General features: G+C 42.3%; 1 protein-coding gene across 1 annotated transcript in view; it reads left to right on the top strand.

Annotated features, from left to right (window-relative positions):
- LOC308283334 (carbonic anhydrase-related protein 10-like) overlaps positions 1 to 22349 on the top strand; it is a gene marked incomplete at both ends in the record, with an annotated part of 123282 nt that overhangs the window by 54737 nt on the left and 46196 nt on the right. Inside the window, one exon of the mRNA XM_080723751.1 lies at positions 2043 to 2185. Within this exon, the coding sequence (XP_080579877.1) occupies positions 2043 to 2185 (143 nt within the window). The remainder of the gene's footprint in view (positions 1 to 2042; positions 2186 to 22349) is intronic.

The raw sequence follows: 22349 nt of genomic DNA, 5'->3' as shown, positions 1-22349 counted from the left end.
AATATGTATTTGATATGGACAGATACATAGTTTCGTTGCCACAAATGCTGTACAGTTAGTAGCTACTTTTTGCTACTTTGCGATGTTTACCCACCCAGACGGATACAATTCGAGGACGCAAGTTTACATAACTGCATGATGGTTGTAATCTAGAAACCTTTTCAACTTGTGTACTATTTATTACTATCTTTGCAAAATGTTTGTTCCAGAAATTAGAATAGGGATGCTGGGGTTCATGTGGTAAAATGGGCCATATATAGTCAAAAACACACTTTTTATGGTTCAGCCATTGTTTTTTATGTCACTCCACACCCACTCGACCGCCTGGTGAGTGACTACAAAGCAGGCAGAGAGCTATAGCTGCTTGGAACAGCTGCCTTTGCTCCTGCCATTTTATTGTGACACACTATATAAAAACCACACACTAAGCACAAAATATTCAAGCCAAAGCCTAAGACAACAGCCATGATTACACACTTAAAAAGTAAATAGAAACAGACCTGCATACTTGATGTCTTTAGCCACTATGTCTGCATAATGCAAGACCATGTCCTGCCAGGAGTGAGCCCATAATAATCGTTATAATCTGTATGATCAGCTTGCACTAAATCAACAACTCTTCCTTTCAAAGTCCTCATCTCAGTTAATTATAATGTTATGTAATAATGTATTTTTCATGAATCTATATTTGTATGTCATTTATATGGACCCCAGGAAGACTAGCTGTCGCCCAGGCGTCAGCTAATGGGGATCCATTCAATAAACCATAAACTATCTCGAGTCACAGGCATAGAGCTCCATTAGAATCCTTCTATAGGTCCTTTAGAATTCAAACATAACTCCAAAGGTCATGACCTCATGACAACTCCATGTGGTCATCATACAGGCAAAGCTTTGAATGACCCTTATGAATGAATGAAATCCAGTGGCGTAAAGTAACTAAGTATACCTTTACTCAAGTACTGTAGTTTAAAGGTATATATATAGATTTTAGCAATTCTATTTTTTCATACGATTCTTCATACATTTTGAACTTTTTAAATGCAACATTCTGCAGTTCTGCAGAGTACTTTTAATTTTGGTACTATACGTATATTTTGATGCAGATACTTTTGCACTTTTACTCAAGTTCATTTTGAAAAATGGACTTCTACTTGTAACAGAGTATTTCTACATAGCAGTATTGATACTAGTACTTTTTCCACCACTGATTAAATCCCGGCCACAGTCTTGACGTAAACCATGCATGTCAGATTGTTGAGACGGGGTGGTTAGAGACCAATAAAAATGTCGACCTGGCAGCGTGCACACACCACCACACACCCGCACAACACCTAAAAATAGCTGGTTTACAGTAAAAGCTCTTTATTAAGTTGAGAGCTCCCCCTCCCTAGCACACCTAGCACTAACTACCTCCGAGCATTGAAACAGGTGGGTCCGGGACACATAGGGCGTCCTCAAAATGAATACAGGGGGTCCTTCAAATCTTTGTTTGATAGAAACTTTTTTTTCTCCTTTTTTATATTAACCACTTGAACCCTAACGTCCATATTCTGAGAACTTTAGCCAAAAATAGCAGATCTACAAACTTGTAGATCGGCTATTTTCAGCAAAGAGGTGTGGTGTAGAGGGGAAAAAAGAGCACTCTAAGTACAGAGTGAAAGGTAAAGTTTATTAAGTATTGACGGTTCAAGTGGTTACATATCTGATAACACACATTGACATGAATGCAAAATACACTGATGATTGTGCTGTCAAACGATGAACCTATATGGAATCTGGGGGTCCCTGCTTCATCTCTCTCTCAACTAAGGGGTCCTTGGCCTGAAAACGTTGTAGACCCCTGACCTACTCGATCCACCACAGCTTGGCAACCTAGACGGCTCACTTGTCAACGTGCGGAAGCCAGCGTCTGCTCGGCCCAGTGCGATGCATCGTGAGCTCGTTGAACGTCTGTTTTTAGCCGCACAGCATCTTCCCACGAAAAAGCACAAATGGGTATTAATTCTTGTTAATCTCTCTTTCTGTCTGTCTCTCCGTAGTGCCCTCATTCTGGGGTCTGGTGAACACGGCGTGGAACCTTTGCGCCATGGGGAAGAGACAGTCACCCGTGGACATTGAAACCAGCCACATGATCTTCGACCCCTACCTGACCCCTCTCAGGCTCAATACCGGAGGACGCAAGGTAAGGGCTTGGGAGGTCCCCATACTTTGTAGAGATAACATTGTTATCTCTCTAAACAGTAAACAAACCAACATAAAGTGTACACTAAGCGTATATAGGGTATCTGCACATTTCTAAAGTGACAATTTAAGGGTTAGGGTTAGGGTGAGTGAAATTCAAGGTTTCTTCATCATTACAGACATAATAGATCATATCTGACTTCTGCAGTGATAGCATGTCCCCTTTACTGTTGTAGCCAGCTATTCATACCATTGCCTGCCTCCTGCCTGCCTGTTTATTATAGTTGTTATTATTTGCTGTGCAACTCTGCCCCCTCTCTCTCTATTGCTATCCAACCAGTCAAAGCAGATGTCCTCCAACCTAGGTTGCATCCTGTTTAATATTACCATGCTGCCATCACCAATGCTTCCTAATTATTGGGTGTCTGCAGTGTTGTATTGGTCGTATCACGCGGGTACACGCGGTCCCGAATCTTTTTGAGCGGGAGCACACGCACGCACATGCCTCATGTACACAACCCTTATGTACACACCTCAACAACTTTTACAAAAGCTGGAGTGTCAGGAACAAGCCTGGATGCATATCAATGGTCTGCTAACCCCAGTAACCGACCTCCCCCAAACATTAAATCACCAATACAACACTGGGTCTCTGTAAATTAAATTAAGTATGGCTCGACCTGTTCTAAATGTAAAATGTCATGAGATAGCATACACTTTACTTTGTGTCGTCTCTCCTTGAGCTCCAGGTATTCAAATGCAATGAATTCAGAGGTAGGCAGCTGTCCCCTCCCCAGCGAGCATGTGCTTAACTCTAGAGCTGCATAGTCCCTGTGGGCCGAGGATTGATGCTTGCCACAGTGTTCTCTCCTTTATCTCTTCTGTGTACTCACTGGTACCCTCTCACTGATTCCCTCCCAGCCTTCTCATTATTGGGTTGAAAAAAAGAGAACGCGGCTGGCAAGATATTAATGAGAACAAAACATGTTTTGTTACCTTGGGAGAGCTGCTGTTTCATGAGTTTTCAACTTGTACAGTACTGTACTTCTAAAACCTCAATGTAATGAATAAATTAATATATAAAAACGCAAATCAATAACCATGTAGGCCTACCACTGTCATTGTTGCATTCTGGCATAAGTATTTGTATTGTACTCTAAAATCAAGTTTTGCATCTTATTGTCGACATTTTCTTGAAAGCTCTACTGTGAGCTGCCACGGTAGCCATATGGTTGTGCTGTCCCCCCCAGCCCCAGATGACCTATATACAGTACATACCAGTCAGTGTTAGCCATTGGAAGGCTGTCGATGATCTGATGAAGCGCAGACTGGCTGGGTATCTTAACGGATGACTGGCGTCTGTGTCAGGGTTTGATGGCTGCCACTGGCTGGCTGTTTCATCCCCAGAGCTTTGTTTGAGAGAATGCCTGTAAGTGAGAAAAGTCCCTCCACCGATCATGTGCTTAAGACCCATGACTATAGAACTTCATTAAGCCCCTTCTGGCCGAGGATTGAAGCCTTCGCTCTGATACTCCCTGGTTCCTTCTTAGCTTTCTCTCTCTGTAAAATACTTGTTTTAAAATAGTACAGTAAAAGTGCAGTCATCACTATTTCCTTTTAAAAATGTTCCAAACACAATAAACTACAACAACACCTTTTGGCCTTATAGTTTAGCAGTAAATCACTGTGTCCAACTTTGAAACTCAGGGGGCAAAAAGGTGGGCAGCCTCGAAAGTGATGAATGACGTGTGAAATGTGCATGGCTTCCCAACATAATGTACCTAGTTTCACCAGTAAGTGATTTCAGGCAATTGTAAGTATAAGGGCATGCTCAGGTGGGCCAGAAGTCAAGAGTAGCGGTCCAAATCAAGCACTGGGTGAGTTCCTTAATTCAATCTCCGTGGCCGAAGCGCTAGGTTAAACTGAGGTCGTTCGCTGTGTCAGTTCTACCCGCTGTCTGTCTAGACAGACAGACAGACAGAAAGACAGACAGACAGACAGACAGAAGAGAGAGAGAGAAAGAAAAAAAGAAAACATGGTATATTGTATTTATATTCAATCATTGGATGTCATGATACTGCTCCTCACGTTCTGGAGATGAATAATGGCACGTGGCACCACGGTTTCCTCCTTTGAATTGTAATCAGAATAACCTTTTTCACACAGAGAGTGCAATAAATGCACAGGACTGATAATACAAAACAACTATAGTAAAGACATGTTCCAAGGGCAGCAGAACGCCACATTCACCGGAACCAGAAGTAGATAGAATCTTTGTCACATCTGGGTTTCTCACTGTGCTTCTTACCTTGATAGAGGTGAGATTATTCACAGTATACAAATTATCTTTTTCATATTCTTTCTAAAGAAAATGCACGTGACCCACCATGAGATTTGTGTATTCTTGCCTTCCAGTCATTTCATAGTTTCACTTCTGTCATGTCATAATCCCCTTGTGTCTCGAGTCATTGTCTTCATCCAAAGTGGATCATGGCATAAAGAATGGAGCTTTTCTGTTACGCAAAGGTATTAGACAGGCCCTTGAGCAGACATCATTTGTCTCTAAAGTGGATGGTACGCGGTTAGTTCATGTGTAAGATATATGTCATATTGTTGTTTGTCAGAAAACAACTGAGTACTACTAAATTGCACCTTCAATGCCATTCTATTGCTAATGCTTAATTCATGCTTCATTTATAGGCCTACTCCGTTGTATGATGGATCTTTTGTGCATGACGCAGCCACTAAACTAACTATAAATCAGGCTGATTTGCTTTTAAGTGACACTGACAGACATTGAACTCACTCACACGTATATTGTGTAAAAAAACTAATTGTAAATAAAAAGAGACGGCAAGTATATTCGGTCTGTTTGTCAGTTGAACCAATCAAACACTTGATCAACGAAGCCAGTATTAAAAAAAAAATCTAAACAGAGATACAGTATGTCAAAAACGATTGCCATGTAATTTTCTATAAATGTGTTCATTATAAATTATGCATGAGGATAATTAAATAAATAATTCTGGCAAATGAGAATTAAAAATAAATCTGTAAATGAGTCTGTACTCTAGTGAGCTGGACAGCTTTTTCAAGTAGGATATCCATAAGGGGAATTCATTTATTGCGATAAAAGGCGAAAAGCGTCCCAACCCTGAGCCTTATCCTTTAATACCCTGGATTAATATGGGGCAATTACGTGTGTGTATTTGGAGCCTCAAAAGCTAAGGGCATTGTCCATGTTATTTCTCATGGGTCTGAGAGTGTTCAGTATACCACAGTATAGTGGTAATGTAAACTCAACTAGATCAAAACCTAGTATATGGCTGGGTGGTGTATGAAACACCAACCAGTTTTATGTGCAGTGGAGGATGTTGAACATTATGTGCCTATAATGACATGCTCAACATAGGGAAGCCAGGTTGAAAGTGATTAAAAGATGTACTTGGGCAGTGGACACTATAGCAGGGGTTCCCAAACTTTTTTGTCTCAGGGCACCCCATAAATATTTATTTAATCCGAGGCACCCCTACATTATAATTTTCACTCCCAGCACCTTATATTTATAGCTTATCGTCGTTGTCGGGTGGAAACCTAGTATGTCCAAAACCGTTTGTATTTATCATCTATAAAATGTACTAAACTAGTGAAAACAGCAGATCTACAAGCACACAACGCCTCGCAACGCGAGGCGTTGTGTGCTTGTAGATCGGCTGTTTTCACTCGTTTTTTGCAACAGTCTTGTATGATGAAGCAGGGCTTTGCTTTACCAAAAGACGTACACATTTGAAACTTGGAGATACGAGGTTTCTGCCCCCGACAGTGACGATATTCTAGTGATTATGTTGCGAGGAAAACATTGAGATAATAGCCATTTTGGTTAGAACTGACTGAAAATAACTTTGTACTTCAAGTTTAAAATTATACTAAATATTTTTTTCAAGTGTCCAAATAAATTCCAAATATTATCAAATTATCTCGCGGCACCCCTGGACTGCCGTCACAGCACCCCAGGGTGCCCCGTCATTCACTTTGAAAACCTCTGCACTATAGGGCTGTCAATTGAACAATGCAAAATTACATTAGTAAATATTCAGGGACCTTGATCCCCCAAACTGCCTCATGTGCTCTTGGTGCACAGTCTGCACACCTGCTTGTCTCCTTCTCTCCTCTGCCCTCTCTGATTGACTGCCGAGCACAGCAGAGGCCAAAACTGCGGACTGGGGCCTTGCAAGTTCATCCAATCCTATCAAATCATATGGGCACGAAACTCGCTACAGGAGCTATATCCACTTTTATGAATAAAAGAATGTCTGTCATCTTATCAAGCGTGACGTTCTTTCACTAGAATTGAGTGCATTCCAAAGACCGTAAAAAATAAGTGTGATCGTGATTCGTGAATTGCCTGCAAGTAGGAACACAGGGTAAGCACTGGCTCTCGCCTTGTCTCTCTCTCTCTCTCTCTCTCTCTCATGCGCACACACACACACACACACACACACACACACACACACACACACACACACACACACACACACACACACACAGGCACGCACACACACACATGCACACACACACACACACACACACACACACACACACACACACACACACACACACACACACACACACACACACACACACACACCCCTCTCTCTCATGCGCGCGCGCACACACACACACACACACACACACACACACACACACACACACACACACACACACACACACACACACACACACACACACACACACTGCCTCTCTCTATTTTCCTCTCTCTCTGGCGTGTTTACTTTGGATTGAAAAGATTATGGTAGGTTATCTGTACTCGCACATTGTGTTTCTTAATTATTTTTCCAGTTCATACATATCAATGTTATGGGCAAATGTGAGTAGAATAGTAAAATATGTACTCGACCTGGTGTAAGTAGCACTATAGCCCGCCATCGGATGATCGGTCTGCTAATGGATACTTTGATGTTAGGCCAACCAGTCGATTAATGTTGTAAATTCATCAGTCATTCAGACGTTCCGGTCCAGCAATGGTCATTGCTCACTGGTGGGAAACTCATTTGCAGATATGTAAAAGAAAATGGCCAGCACACAAGGAGTGTTCATTCCATGTGCAGCAGTCACTGATACAAATCAAGTTGGAAGAGGAAGTACATTTTGTACTTGTTTTTCTACATCTTACTTACTTTTACTTAAGTAAAGAAATCAACCACTGGTCTAGGGTTAGGTTGAGGAGGCCATTGTCACTCACTAACCCCAGTGTGGTTCAGATGAGGGCAGAGGACTTAATGGCAGTGAGAGCTGTGACTTCGCTAATCCAAACCCACCAGGGAATGTAGGTCTTCCGGGGTAATGAAACATTTAGATTAATGAAAGACCATGGCAAAGCTTATTTGAAGTATACATTTGTATTGTTGTTGTTTTATTAATATACATGCAAATGGGTTTCAAAGTTGCTGCTGTAATTTATCATTTTAAACGCACCAATTTGTATAAATGGAGATAGTCTGTGGGTGTGCGTGTGCATGTGTGTGTGCATGTGTGAAAATCTCAGCGGGGTTGAATTATCTAAGGTTAATTAAGGGGGTGTGCCTGTGCATGTGCACCTGTGTGCGTGCATGTGTGTGCATGCGTGTGTGTGTGCGTTGCGTGTGTGTGTGTGTGTGTGTGTGTGTGTGTGTGTGTGTGTGCGCGTGCGTGTATGCTTGCATCTGTACTGAGTGTGTATGTGTGTGTGTGTGTGTGTGTGTGAGAGCGAGAGAGAGAGACCGTTATAGGGACATTATTCCACACACTTTTTTCACATCCTTTGTCTTGCTGATCAGATCTGATGGTTTTGATAAACAAGGCTCCCCTTAGAGTAAGGGGACCTTCTGGGCAAGTCATTAAAAAGGTTTCTGGGGTTACAAGTGTGTGTTAATGTGTGTTGGAGTTGGCAGTGTTCTCATCACAGTATTCAGAGCATTCATAACCTGGTGAGTTCTAACCTAGAAAAGGCGTCCACTGACTATTAATGACAGATGGTCTGGATTTATTTTTAAACATTTATGTTGGGTCTTTTATTCCTTTATTGATAGGACAGTTAGACTGAAAGGAAATGGGGAGAGAGATGGGGAGTGACACGCAGGATCTGGCTTCGATCCTGAGGCTGTGACACACTAAAGCATTGCAGCATATAGGGTGACCGAACCACCTGGATTTCTATTGCAACTTTATCCAACACAGGACATCTGTCTGTCCCCTCCCTAAAGCCCTGCCAATGCCCCTTTTCGACTGCAGTTTTAGCACCACACCACACCACACTACACCACACCACACCGCACCACATAGAAATATCTACATTTTCCATTACACAAAAGTACCCCTATTGGTAAGAAACAAATTGACCCTTTTAACTGTGATTAATAATCTATCTATAAATGCGACAAATCTCTGTCTGTTTGTTTGTAATCCGCGTATCTCGAGAACCGTTCGTCCCACCGGCTTCAGATTCGGCACGCGCGTTCCCCGCCGCCGCGAGGAGTGCAGTGCCAGGCCTCGACCCGACCCGACTCGCGGTTTTCCGAAACCGGCGCGAAACGTTCGGAATCTCCTTACGCGGAGCTGATTGTTGACATCAGGCTGTTCCTGAGGAAATCGGCACAATCGCTGACTCATTGTGACATCACTTCATAAAAGGCTCTGACATCACGTACGCCAGGAGTCAACAAAAAATCTCTGTGAATGTGTATGTATGTATGTGAATCTCGAGAACCGTTCTTCCCACCGGCACGCGCGTTCTCCAGATATGGGCATAAAATGAATCCCCGAATGCGGAGCTGATGTCTGACATCAGAGTTTTCCGCAACCGGTACTGTGTGTGCAGAGATCTCCATATATGGGCATAAGGGGACAATGGCAAACAGATGGTCAAAACGGGTCCTATGACAACAGGTATATTGGGGTTTGCATTAAAGGGTGGGGACAAAGGCTAACAGAAGGCAAACAGATGGTCAAAACGGTCCTATGACAACAGGTATATTGGGGTTTGCATTAAAGGGTGGGGACAAAGGCTAACAGATGGTCAAAACGGGTCCTATGACAACAGGTATATTGGGGTTTGCATTAAAGGGTGGGGCATTCATGGGGTCCGCTCCAAAAAAGAAAATAAAAGAGACAAAGACAAACATAAGACAAGCGACAAAGCGTGGGACTGGGAGGATGACTTGAATGATGCAGATTTAAGCAGGCTGTGTATTCTGCTTAAAGAAGAAACAAACAAAAAGCGACAGAGATCTCATATATGGGCATAAAATGGACGCAGATAAACAGATATCTCCATATACGGGCATAAAGGGACACAGACAGACAGATACAGAGATCTCCATATATGGGCATAAAATGGACGCAAATAGACAGATATCTCCATATATGGGCATATGGGCATAAAATGGACCCAGAACTATATCTGCAGTGATCTCCATATATGGACATAAAATGGACGCCGACAGACAGACAGATACAGATATCTCCATATATGGGCATAAATGGACACAGGCAAACAGATGGTCAAAACGGGTCCTATGACAACAGGTATAATGGGGTTTGCATTAAAGGGCGGGGCATTCATTCCCTATTTACATCGTTCCCGAGTTGGCCAGGTCGCCGACTAGACGCTGGGCCGCCCGAAGGGCGGCCCAGCTTCTAGTAATTATAATACATAATACATTTGTATTACAACTATCCTAATTATAATGCACTATAATGGATTATAACTGTGATTATAATACATTATAAAGTATTAATGTATTACTATGATAATTATAATATACTATAATAGATTATAATAGTGGTTATAACACAATAGAATTTATTATCATGTATTACAACTATATCCTGGTGGTCTAAATGAAAAGCCAGTGAGTGATCAGTCATTATGATGTGTTTGGCCCTGTGTGGCCTAGCTCAGACCCACTCTAGAGTGGATACTTTTTAGTACCCCGTTTAGTACCACTTTCACACCACTCTACCCAGGACCTTGTAGTGGAAAACCTCACACAAGTGGGCGGTGTGGTGTGGAGTGGTGTGGAGTTGGGCCAGTGGAAAAGGGTCCTAGAGTGAGACCCCAGTCAGGACTGCACTCACTCCCCATTTTCAGCCGCAACCTGAAAGCCTTTTCAGACTCTCCCTCATAGCACTTGTCCTCATTCGTTATATCCCTTATTGTCATTTATTTATTCATTTAATAGATGCTTTATACTATGCAGATTTATGTTTGATACTTGTTCACGCAATGTTATGTTATTTGAAATAAACGTGTACTGTTTGCTTCACCACGAATGCCAAGAATGATATTTAGACAGCTTGTTGTTTAAACAGATGCAAAGTTTGATGTGTACTTGGCATTACTATGTAGAACTAAATAGTTCTTCTTTGTGCTCTGTTTGCATGACCATTTAAACAGTTGTTTGTTGATTAGGATTTGAATTACTTGTAAGTAGGATATTGCACTACTTGTAACTAAGTAGTTCTGGATCAAGAGCGTCTGGTAAATAAAGTAAAGTAAATAGTAAAGCATGTTGCATTCACCCATTAAAGCTGTCATGTCATGCTCCTAAAATTAACATTATGATACAGTAGGTCACATGTTTTTTTTTCTACAAACGCTCTGAAAACGGGGTGGGACCTTATCACAGATTGATTGCGTAGTAGTGAATGTATACTTCGTTGTATGGGGCCGTGCACATAGAAAATAGCCGATTTACAAGCTCACAACCCGTCCCGTCCGCGACGCGTTATGAGCTTGTAGCTCTGCCATTTTCTGTCACCTCACACACATTGTGTTTGTATGAGCGGGTGCTGAACAGTCAACAGAACGTGCTACCAGCGCTCCAGTATCGCTCCGGTGCTTCCAGCGGATTAGACGGCAGGACATGGTCGCTAAAAGTGTTCCAGAGCACGGAAGGAGAAGGTTGGACACTGGATACTAATCTCTGACAGCTTGTTTGTAGAAGACTTGTAATTCCCTAACCCGGGAATTGAACCCCTCCCAGACACCCGCTGTACCCCTGAGCCACTGCCACCCATAGCCTTCCTAAGCCTCTTCTGCGTCAAGGTTTTCAATACAAAGCCTTGTTAAGCTTTTTTAGTCTAAAAGTGTTTCTTGCACCCACAGTGTGAACTGTGAAGACAACCCTGCCTCTGCTGCCACATGTACCCCTGCATGCCAAGGATTAAATCCCACCACAACCTTCTCTCCTGTGCCTCTCCTTATTCTGTCTTCTCCCATAACTTTGCTTCTGTATGTCATGACACAGAAAAAAAGGAGAGTGGAGTGCCCACACTCCTTCTAAAAAAGAACCTGAATTCTCCTGTGGTGTTCTCTGGCTACCGAATGTAAACGAATGCAAGGTTTTCTCAGAACTGTCAGATGGATTATTTTTAGCATAATTTCGTCTCCTCTGGGATTTGGGTATCTTGGGGTGAATCAGGGGAGGGCGATAGGGGCGGATGCAGGATTGGATTAGAGGCTGGGAGAGAGGGGTAGACATTGCTGGAATGTGGAGGGAATACAATATTGGGTTATAGCCAGGCTTCTTGAGGAGTCATAAAGCCTGATTTATGCCTGAGTGTGCATCGGGTCGCACACTGAAAATAGCTGATCTACAAGCTCACAAACCATCGTGCTATGACACATGGTATCTGGTATGGTTGTAGATTGGCTATTTTAGGTGCGCAACACCGTAGCACAACTACGTGTAAATCTCACTTACAGTAATGCATTCAGGCATCAGAAGTCAGAGAAGCAGCCTCTTGGCTTTACTGCATCTCCCACAGTGGGATCAAAACTGAGCTATGGAAAGTAGGGGCTGTATTGTAATGTTTTGTACTGTAGGTGCTATGATCTGCTTTCTTAGTCCAGGCATTTTACCCACAAATGTGGGTCAACCACACACAGATTGCAAAAAAAGAAAAAAAAAAAGATTTTGTGTCCTCAATATGTTCTGAATGAGAGAGAGAGAGGGAGAGAGAGAGAGAGAGAGAGAGAGAGAGAGAGAGAGAGAGAGAGAGAGAGAGAGAGAGAGAGAGAGAGAGAGAGAGAGAAATCATCCTAACATACATATAACCTACCACAGTACTGTATCTACTTTGTACCTACTAAGTAGATAATACCTGCAAATGACACACTGTTCATATGCATGTGCATATGTATATATAGAGTATAAACTAGAGGTGGAAAGAGTACTGAAAAATCCTACTAGGCTTGATCATGTGAGCCGAGCTGAATGCTTCCGAATGGAAACGAGTAAAACCGAACGGCGGCCATACTGTGTATCCCTTACACTCCTACAATCCCTAAACTTCTTTGCCTTTTTTTTTTACTATTTTGAAAAACATTTTAAAACAGTTTAACCAGCCGATCTACGTCGACATGTTATGAGCTTGTAGAAGTATGAAGTATTTTAAAATATCTCTCAAAAAAGGTAAAGAGGTTTAGGGATAAGGGGTAAGGCATGGTCGAAAATAGAGGCCTATGGGTCCCATCCATAACTCTGAACTAGATAGACCCCTCTACATCTGGGCATTAGATGGGCTACATTCCCAGCTGAGAGGTAAGGTAACCAAAGCAGAGTTGTTAATGATCTAAAACAACCTCAACCAAATATTCAGTCAATGGTCTGACACGTTACATAATCCTGCACTACTGCCACCTGCTGGGGTTAGCGAGCAGCAATCCCAATGCTTCATACAGTAAGTATGTCAAAAACCTGATTTTAATTTACTCATTAGTCATTACTCATTTTGACTCAAAGTAAAAGTAGAGTATTTACTATTTAAATGACTCAAAGTAAGAGTAAAAGTAGAGCATTTAAAAATAACTTTAAAAAGTACAGATCCTCCAAAAAACTGAGTAGGCCTACTTACTTGAGTATTTGCCACCTCTACAAATGTCTGCCTGTTATAAAAACAAATACACTGTATAAAGCAGTTGGACATCCGACAACTAAAATCTTAAGTTACTCTAATCCTTAAAAAATGGTTTAATTTGATTTAAGTTTGAGCGTAATTTCTCTCTCAAATAGAAGAGGACGGTGGACCGAATGCTGTCTTCAAGTACAATAAACTAGGTATTTGTGGAGAGAACTGTACTAGTGTAGGAAGAATTAAACCCTAAGTCTTGTTTTATGATTAATGCTCGCATGCAGCTGCTGAGTGAGAGCACACCATCTGTCCTGACAAGTGCGTTTGTTCATGTGTGTGTGTGTGTGTGTGTGTGTGTGTGTGTGTGTGTGTGTGTGTGTGTGTGTGTGTGTGTGTGTGTGTGTGTGTGTGTGTGTGTGTGTGTGTGTGTGTGTGTGTGTGTGTGTTATCCAGGCCAGTGGCTTAGTATTAAATGTTTTCTTAAAGTGGTTAAACTGATACTATATATTTTGCTGGGGACCCCTGGAAACCCCAAAATCCACGCATACACATGTACATGTATGCACAAATACAACCTCAGCTCATGAACCTCATAGTAGCCTGACACTCAGCCTGAATTGACATTTCGTTTCACTCCATTATTCAGTCTGAACTTGCTCTGATTTAAGGCAATTTCAAGGATGGGCGTTGCCAAAGAGGCAGCCTTCTGCGATTTGTTTGTTGTGTTGTTATGTGTGGCTGGCTAGTGGCTAGCCTGTTGCTTGCTAGTGCTACTTGCTAACCAAAGAAACAGGCAAAATAGGAGCACTACGAACTAGTAATCAAACACAACATAACATGCCTGCTACTGGTGTTTCATAGCGAGATCGATACGATCGCATTTTACCGCAATGTACCACATTTTACCGCGACGCGATGCGCGGTACGGTACGGCGGCGGCGCTGGTTTACTTGGAAACGCACATGAGTTCTGGGAAACCCCCACCCACGCTGATCACAAGACGCTGATTCCCGACGCTGATTCGCCGTACGGTTTTTCGAACGAGGAAGGCCTCTTCAATGAGAGCAATTCTAGACCCCTGAATCGCCAAACAAAAATTTAAAGGGTGTGGCTAGCGATTCAGGGTCTGGAACTAGGCTACCTCTATAGGCCTATACTGTAGCAACTTATTGAAGTTTTGTTGTTTTCACTATACACACTGTAACTGCTGCAGTGCATCTCCACTGCTGAGCCTCCCCAAAGAAAAAATATAATAAATTAATGTTTGGACCTTCTTTGCAATACTAATGCAAGACGATGCAATGGCCCGTAATGTCCATTTGGTGCAGTTAGCACTCAGGATGTGGAACGGCAACTAGAATACTGTAGGTAAGAGGGGATAGGAAATTTCAGATGTGCCATTTGTATAGTCCTTGTCACTGCCAACCTCTGTAGACAACAACATGTCTCCTCTGATACATAATAATAATAGTAATAACGAGTCCATGCTGGGGATGTGCGCACTCAAAAGTACCGGGTATTTGCAGAGTTATGTATGAGCAGGGTAAAGGCATGTGTTCATATTACTTGATCTCTGCCTATAGCTCGACAATTACAACACACACGCACGGCGCACGCATGCTCACACACTGTGCAACTCCACAAGTTGTCATTCTCCGTAGCTGCGAGGCACGTCATCATGGACCCCCAGCAAATGCTCCGCCGGTGTATCAATGAGTAAACAACACGCTAACTAAGGGCTCGAACACACTGGCCGATTTTTTTTAGCCGATTGCGTGGTCGCCGGCTATTTTTGGCGCTCTGCGACAAAAATGGCGATCTGATGCAAAATATCAGGCTTTGCTCACCGATATTTTGCTCGTTGAGTGTGAAAAGCACTGCGAGAAGATTTGGCACGATTATAGCGCTCGGCGATTTCTTCCCGAGTGTTTCTATATCTAGCAATAGGCTCTATGCATAAACGCCATTTTGTTCTACTTCCGGGTGTCTTTCGACTTCCTTCACAGGTGTTACTGATGATACTAATGAAGGGTCTGCTTGATTTTTGTACAGTGGTTATTTAATTTCAAGGACCCCCATAACTCTGTACAAATGGAATCAACAAATGGAATCAAATGGACCCTTGCAGGTCCATTTGCCTCCATTTGTACTGTCAGAGTTACACACCTGTATGGGGACATTTGGAACCCACTCAATGACACTTTTAGACCCACTGGTGTAGCAGAGTGTTTCCATAGTGAGCCAACATGCACAATATCAGCACCCTGACTCTGTTTGACCAGAATGGAACAGACCCTTCATTAGTATCATTGATAACACCTGTGAAGGAAGTCGAAAGACGCCCGGAAGTAGAACAAAATGGCGTATATGCATATAGCCTATATTGATATTTGGCTCTGTCGCAAACTGGACATCATACAGTATGAAAGAGGTTGCGAGCGCACCCTGAGAAGATCTGTGTTAAATAATAAGTCAGGCATGAAAATGTACATAGCGAACACACCAGGTAAAACACAACATAGGCGTAAAACATGGGTGCAAATGAAACCGCCAGCCTCTTCTTGTAACCAGATAGTGAGTAGTTTTGGTGGAGGAACACGCTATCTCTCCCAGTGCTGCTCCCTGCTGAAAAGGTTCCCCCAACCAACCTGTACGAGTCACACCCTCTCCGCCATGGCCTGCCACCCATGAACACGGCCAGCTATGTTCAGTGGAGTGTCCTGCCAAGCAGGAGTCCCCATGGAGGATCAAAGCCCCGTCTCTGCGGTGGTGGTCACAAACTTTACCCCTGCGCCCCCTGGACACCCCAGTGTGGGAAATTGCAGAAAGATGCATTACTGTTTTACACGCACATTATCTTACAGTAATATTATAGTCAATAAGGCTAATGTATGTAATGTCTTTCATAATTTGTGCTCATAATGGGACCTATTTAATAATGTATGCTTAGCCTTTCAGATTCTCCCCCTCCCTGTGCAGCGTACATAAATAAAAGGCCCAAAATGAAACATCCTTTATTGGGCACATACTCTTCAAAATGATTTACAAAGTTAGGGTGTTTTCCAAAATTGAATGACTGCAATGTACTTTCACTTAACAGGTTAAATAGACAATCAATAACAGTCAGACAGCCTATAATCTGTGGCTCACGCACTCTAAAATCAGGTTCAGTGATTCAGTTTGGATCCACCTCTAAGGCACGTACCTCTTGAGCTCCTCAGTGGAGAAAATCATATGTTTATGTTTCAAAACAATATGCGTGATCTATGGTGTGAAACAATACTAGTAGATTATGATAAAAGAAAAGAAGAGGAAAAAAAGACGGTTTGCATAACACAACACAACATCCTTATTTTAAGTTCTGCCTTTTCTTTTTGTTCAAAGATTTTATTTCCTGATAACCTGATTCAAATAGGACAGGAGGCCCGCAGCGGGAATCAAACCTGTGATGCTGTTCTGTCTGTCTCAATTTCCAAGCCATTTCAGATGCAATACCAAAATGCCCTTTGTTGGCAACAGGACACTGTCTTTGGGCTAAAATTGGAACGATACAGAGAAGATTAGTATTGTACCACGATGAGAACCATGTATAGTCAATCCATTCAAGCCAATTTTAGTACAACTTTACCTCATGGTTCCACCTCATGTATATAGTCTCAATAGAATATAGCCTCCCAAAAAGTACCGCCCCCTTCTCTAGGGGGCCCCATTGGAAATTAGCCCCTTTGTGACATAAACAAGGGCCTGTGACATAAACAAGGGCCCGATTTCAAAATACCGTTCAGACACGCCCATTCAGAAAATCACTGAAATTAAAGGCAAGGCTTAGAGTTAAGTAATGGGTTTTTTGGGGGGCTGGAAGAGACACTGGGAAGACCAAAAAACAAGAAAGAAATTAAAAATGTGAAATTCATGGTGGGGCCTCTTTAAAAAGAAAAAATCAATAAATAGCTGATCTACAGAATCACAGAGCGTCACGCTCTGTGCTCACGTGTTGTGAGCTTGTAGAATGACTATTTATTTTATTTTTATGCCATTACGCAATAGGGGGGCTGCAACCACAGGCTATGGCTACTGTATTTGGGGGTTGTGATAATGGGAAAGTTTGCGAACCCTTGCATTAACAGCCAATAACTAGCAGCTATTGCTGCTTCTTAAATCTACCTTTTGTCACGTCACGTCACATCTCAACCAAAGTCAATGAGTAAGTAAAGTCACGCTTGCAGCCGTCTGCTCTGATAAAGGTACCTTCTTCATCATGTGGTTCACTCCTCTATTTTTCTTCAGATAGCACTGAAAGACGAAACACTTGCGTACAAGCAAACAACAACACTATAACAGCAATGATAATCTGGGCAAGTCTGTCATTGTTAGAGCGATGAAGGCCATTGTGTTTGGTTCAGATCAGTGACAGTGTGACAGTGTGACCTATCCGTCCTCAGCAGTCCTGTGATAACACCTCCAAATATGACAAATGACCCTCTTCATGGCTGCATGCTGACATTTTGCTAATAGTTTTGACAATAGTTCGGTGTGTGTGTGTGGGGGGGGGGGCGGCATGTGTGGGACAGCGGTTGTATCTGTGTGTGCGTGTGTGTTTGTGTGTGTGCGCACATGTGCATTCTGCATTCTGCATTTATTAATGTGTGTGTGTGTGTGTGTGTGTGTGTGTGTGTGTGTGTGTGTGTGTGTGTGTGTGTGTGTGTGTGTGTGTGTGTGTGTGTGTGTGTGTGTGTGTGTGTGTGTGTGTGATTCTGAGTGTGTTTTCAAAGCTCTGTGTGTGCGTGTGTGTTTGTGTGTGTGCGCACATGTGCATTCTGCATTCTGCATTTATTTGTGTGTGTGTGTGTGTGTGTGTGTGTGTGTGTGTGTGTGTGTGTGTGTGTGTGTGTGTGTGTGTGTGTGTGTGTGTGTGTGTGTGTGTGTGTGTGATTCTGAGTGTGTTTTGACTGTGACAGTTCATTAGTCATATCCTATCTCAGCCCTGTGCCCACGTGAACTGTCTCCAGTCTCCAGTACACAGGCATGCACACACACATACGCACGCACGCACGCACGCACGCACGCACGCACGCACGCACACACACACACACACACACACACACACACACACACACACACACACACACACACACACTCCATAATTGAGTACCTGAGATGAATAACAGTCTAAGTTCATATTTTAAATGTTTGAATATAGATATTCTTTGATTTACCGGACTGTAAACCACAAACTATTCTGTTAAATTGTTAACGTACTCCCCCTCAGTTCAATTGTCTGTTTTAATGTTATCTGCTCCCTTTGTCTGCTGAATATTGCTTGTACGGACTTATACTGTTGTTCCACAAACTGTTGGAGATATACTGTTTTGTCTTATAATTCCTAATACACAGTATATATGAGTTTTTCAAGTAAAAAAATCTAATTCAACAAAATGAGGGGGGAGTGCATTAAAAATTTAACAGATTAAAAACTTCTAGTTTGCGGTTTACAGTCTGGTAAATCAAAAGAATATCTATTCAAAATGTTAAAATATGGACTGTTTTTCATCTCAGGTACTCAATTATGTAAACTTTTAACACCTTCATTCACATACATTTAGAAGCACAGCTGTTTGTGTAAACGATGATATACAAGTGAATGTGCAAAGCCACACATGCACACACGGTCATGATCCATATGCACACTATAACAATTATTCACTTCTTCTGACACACTTGGATGCCTCTGTAAACAGACTATGCAAATGTGCACATGCACGAATGCAATTTCCCTCACAAGCGCGTGCACTCACATTCTCCCATATGCGCACACCCACACCCAAATATTGTGCAGAACTCCGCACACATCTGTGATGAAACACAGCCTCTCATTAACTACCACAGAAATGGTATACACTTCTTCATTAGTGGTTCAGAAATTGTCTTCACTTCTTCATTAGGGATCCATTTCAATGCAGTGACACATTAAAAAGTTATAAACGGCGTTCCGATAGGGAGAATGCTGTTTTCGGAAAGAAATGTAACTTTACCCATTTTTTCTAATTAGCATTATGTTTGTTCCCAGAAAACAAAATGATATGTTTCCGTTAAAGTTGTGAAGTTGTATATGATTTGACGTCTGCCTTGATTGCCTTAAGCTGATGATAATGTTCAAAGTAAGATGTTTAGTACAAGGCCAGATAAACAACAACTGAACGTCACATGAGTGAGAAAGCAGAAATCACCCTTTAAGAAGACAAACAACCTATACAGTAATCTCATGAGAAGTCTCAAAATACAGATCAATGTGGTGTATTGCCGTGCTTCTATAATCCAACAGTATTGATCATTCAAAGCTCTGTAAGACCACCGTCTTAAGAAAACACTGAAGGAGATCTGGTAGACTGTAATCTTGTGTGAGAGAAACATCACCATGTTGCAGTGACTTAAAGCCCCCCTTCCAGTATTTTAAGCATTTATCAGCTGTTTAATGTTTTCCTATGCCCACACATTGATTCCAGAGGCAGAGAGGCACCATAGACCATTCTTACGGCATGGACGAAGGCCAAGCTGGGTTAGTCCTTCTACAGCGAAGTTACCCAAAGTGTTTGTATTGATCTGTTTGTCCATTACTGAGACCACTAAGAGATTCTGAAGAAGCTGGCTGAGGCCAAAGTGTCTCTACATTACATCTGTATGTCCCCTCAAACGTAGACCAATCACAGCCTTGCTGCTACGTGCATGACATCACAAAACAGAAGCACCTCTGGCCATAATGAACCATCTGCACTGGTCAATGCATGCAGACCAGGGGTCTTCAACGTTTTCAGGCCAAAGACCCCTGAGAGAGTGATGAAGCAGGGACCCCCACAAGCTGATCATAGATTTCATATAGTTTAAAAAAAGCATGAAACGCACACACACAGACACACAGACAGACACACACACACACACACACACACACACACACACACACACACACACACACACACACACACACACACACACACACACACACACACACACACACACACACACACACACACACACACACACACACACACACACACACACACACACACACAGACAGACAGACAGACAGACACAAAACAAGACAAGACAAGACAAGACAAGACAAGACAAGACAAGACATGTGGTAATTGTATTATTGCAATTAGTGAAGATGAGATTAAAGAATGGAGGTCCGCACACAGCTCAATGCTCCACAGTGTTGTGGAGCTGTGTGCGGACCTCCATTCTTTAATCTCATGTCAACCTGAGCCCAGCACCAGCACTTGGAAAGGATGTGCGCATCATCTTGTTCTTTTAATTAGTGAAGATGTCCCATTATTACATCATCCTGGGTTCAAGTCTGGTTCAGGGCCCAAGTCAAAAGTGATTCCACAGCAGAAATGTTTCCAAGGGATCACAGATTTGTATTTGGATCCATGAGATTAGGTTGCCTGTCTTCTTAAACCTTTCTCACAACTCACTTACTTAATAATTATTAATGACTGTTTAAAGCTTCAAGCTTTTTAAACCAAAGCTCTGTTATGTGGGAACAAACTCCCTACATGTAACAGTGGTACAAAGGCAGCTTATTTGCTCCTAAATGTTTCATGTGACATCACAATGTACTCTCAAAGCAGTGCTACCCTACTTAGAACTCATCAGTACAACAATGGGCTGTTCGTCCCAATTTCTTACTGAGACAGTAGTGTTGCCATGTCAGTTTATTCTAAGTGACTTTGGACTTTTTTCTGTAAAGTTGCTTGTTGCTTTAAGTGAGTGTAGTTGATTACTTGGCTTGCTGCTTCCTAAAATTTAAATAAGTGGTTCTCAAACATTTTCTAGTCAAGCAAGGACCCCCAAACTAAACATATGTTGTGCTAGGGAACTCCGTAGCAGATTTGTGTTGTTAAAATGGGTCCATAAACATTCAAAATGCTTCACTTTTTTCAAGTTAAAGAAACAGCAAATACAAGCTCAAATCACGTCACATCGCAACGCTTTGTGAGCTTGTAGAGTGGCAATTCAATGTCAAATAGTCGATGCATATAGGATTAAAGTGCTCATGTTGCCTAATCGCTTCTTTTGGGCTTTGTTTTATAGACCTGGTTGCTTATTTCTCTCGCAAAATCTGGCAACACTGCATGGGTTAGAGCTGAGACTAGAGATGCAGCTTTCAGACTGGCAGCTATACAAAGCTTCAGGCTACCACTCAGTTTCAATGCAAGCCTGCATGCAGTTACATGAAGATACACACTTTTGATGCTTGCCACAAAGCTGCAAAACAAAGTTGAGCTGGCTTCAGCTTCACACTAGCGGCTACAAAGCTACACAACTCGCCTTCTCTCTCCACAAGTCCTGCTTGTAATGGGAGAAAAACGAATCATTCCCTGTCCTTTTTAATCCAAGCCATTATATTTTCCTTTACATTTCTCTGGCTCGTGGCATGCACGCTTGATGACGAGTCTACGAGTGTGTTGCAAAACACTTCAACAGCAACCCGGTGACAGATATGATGTCGCTTTGTAGTTTTGTATCTTTTGTAGCTGCCTGGGTGAACACAGCATTAATCACAGGAGATAATTGGTGGGATTCGATCCAAGCCTAGACAAGTGTGGGTCCATAGTCGTGGAGTTACTGTACATATGGACACGAAGGAATTTGGGGTCGCAAGAACAAGTACCAATCTCATAATTAACCACATTATTCCTGGTATCCCTATTTTTGGAATATTGTAATTAATTAATTGGTTAATTAATGTATTTCAGATCTTTGAGCAGTGCTCCAACAGGAGCTAAGCTCCAACATCTGGCTTTGTCTGGTTCCCAAAAAGTAAACTGAAGTGTGGCCTACATCTGGCCTAGATGTGGCCTACATCTTGGCACAAACGGCTTAAAGTTTGTTGTACGCCCGGGTCCCATTGACCAAGCTTAGCAGGATGCTCTGTGATTGGCTAGCGGGACGCTTGATGAAATTAACTCATAAATAGCACCGCTCACTTCACACTAGTTGTGATTTTTATTTTTATTTTATTTTGCTTTTAAATTTGCTGATTTACAAGCTTGATGAAATCAACTTAGTTTTTGTTGTTGGCTGTCATTCATCATTGAAAACTTGTCAAAGTATAAGCAGACCCCAAGCTATAAAAACAACAACATTTGTGCCATGAGGACTTTCCGTAACAGCTGGTATGAGAAGACAGAAGGTGTAATTGAGTCCAGGTGTCTCCCGACCTACTTGTGTCGCACCAAATTCTGGGA

This window comes from Nannobrachium achirus, assembly GCF_963921795.1.
Source record: "Nannobrachium achirus genome assembly, chromosome: 4".
Lineage (NCBI taxonomy): Eukaryota > Metazoa > Chordata > Actinopteri > Myctophiformes > Myctophidae > Nannobrachium > Nannobrachium achirus.
Note: the sequence above shows the minus strand (reverse complement) of the source record. Positions and strands in the feature narration are given on the sequence as shown.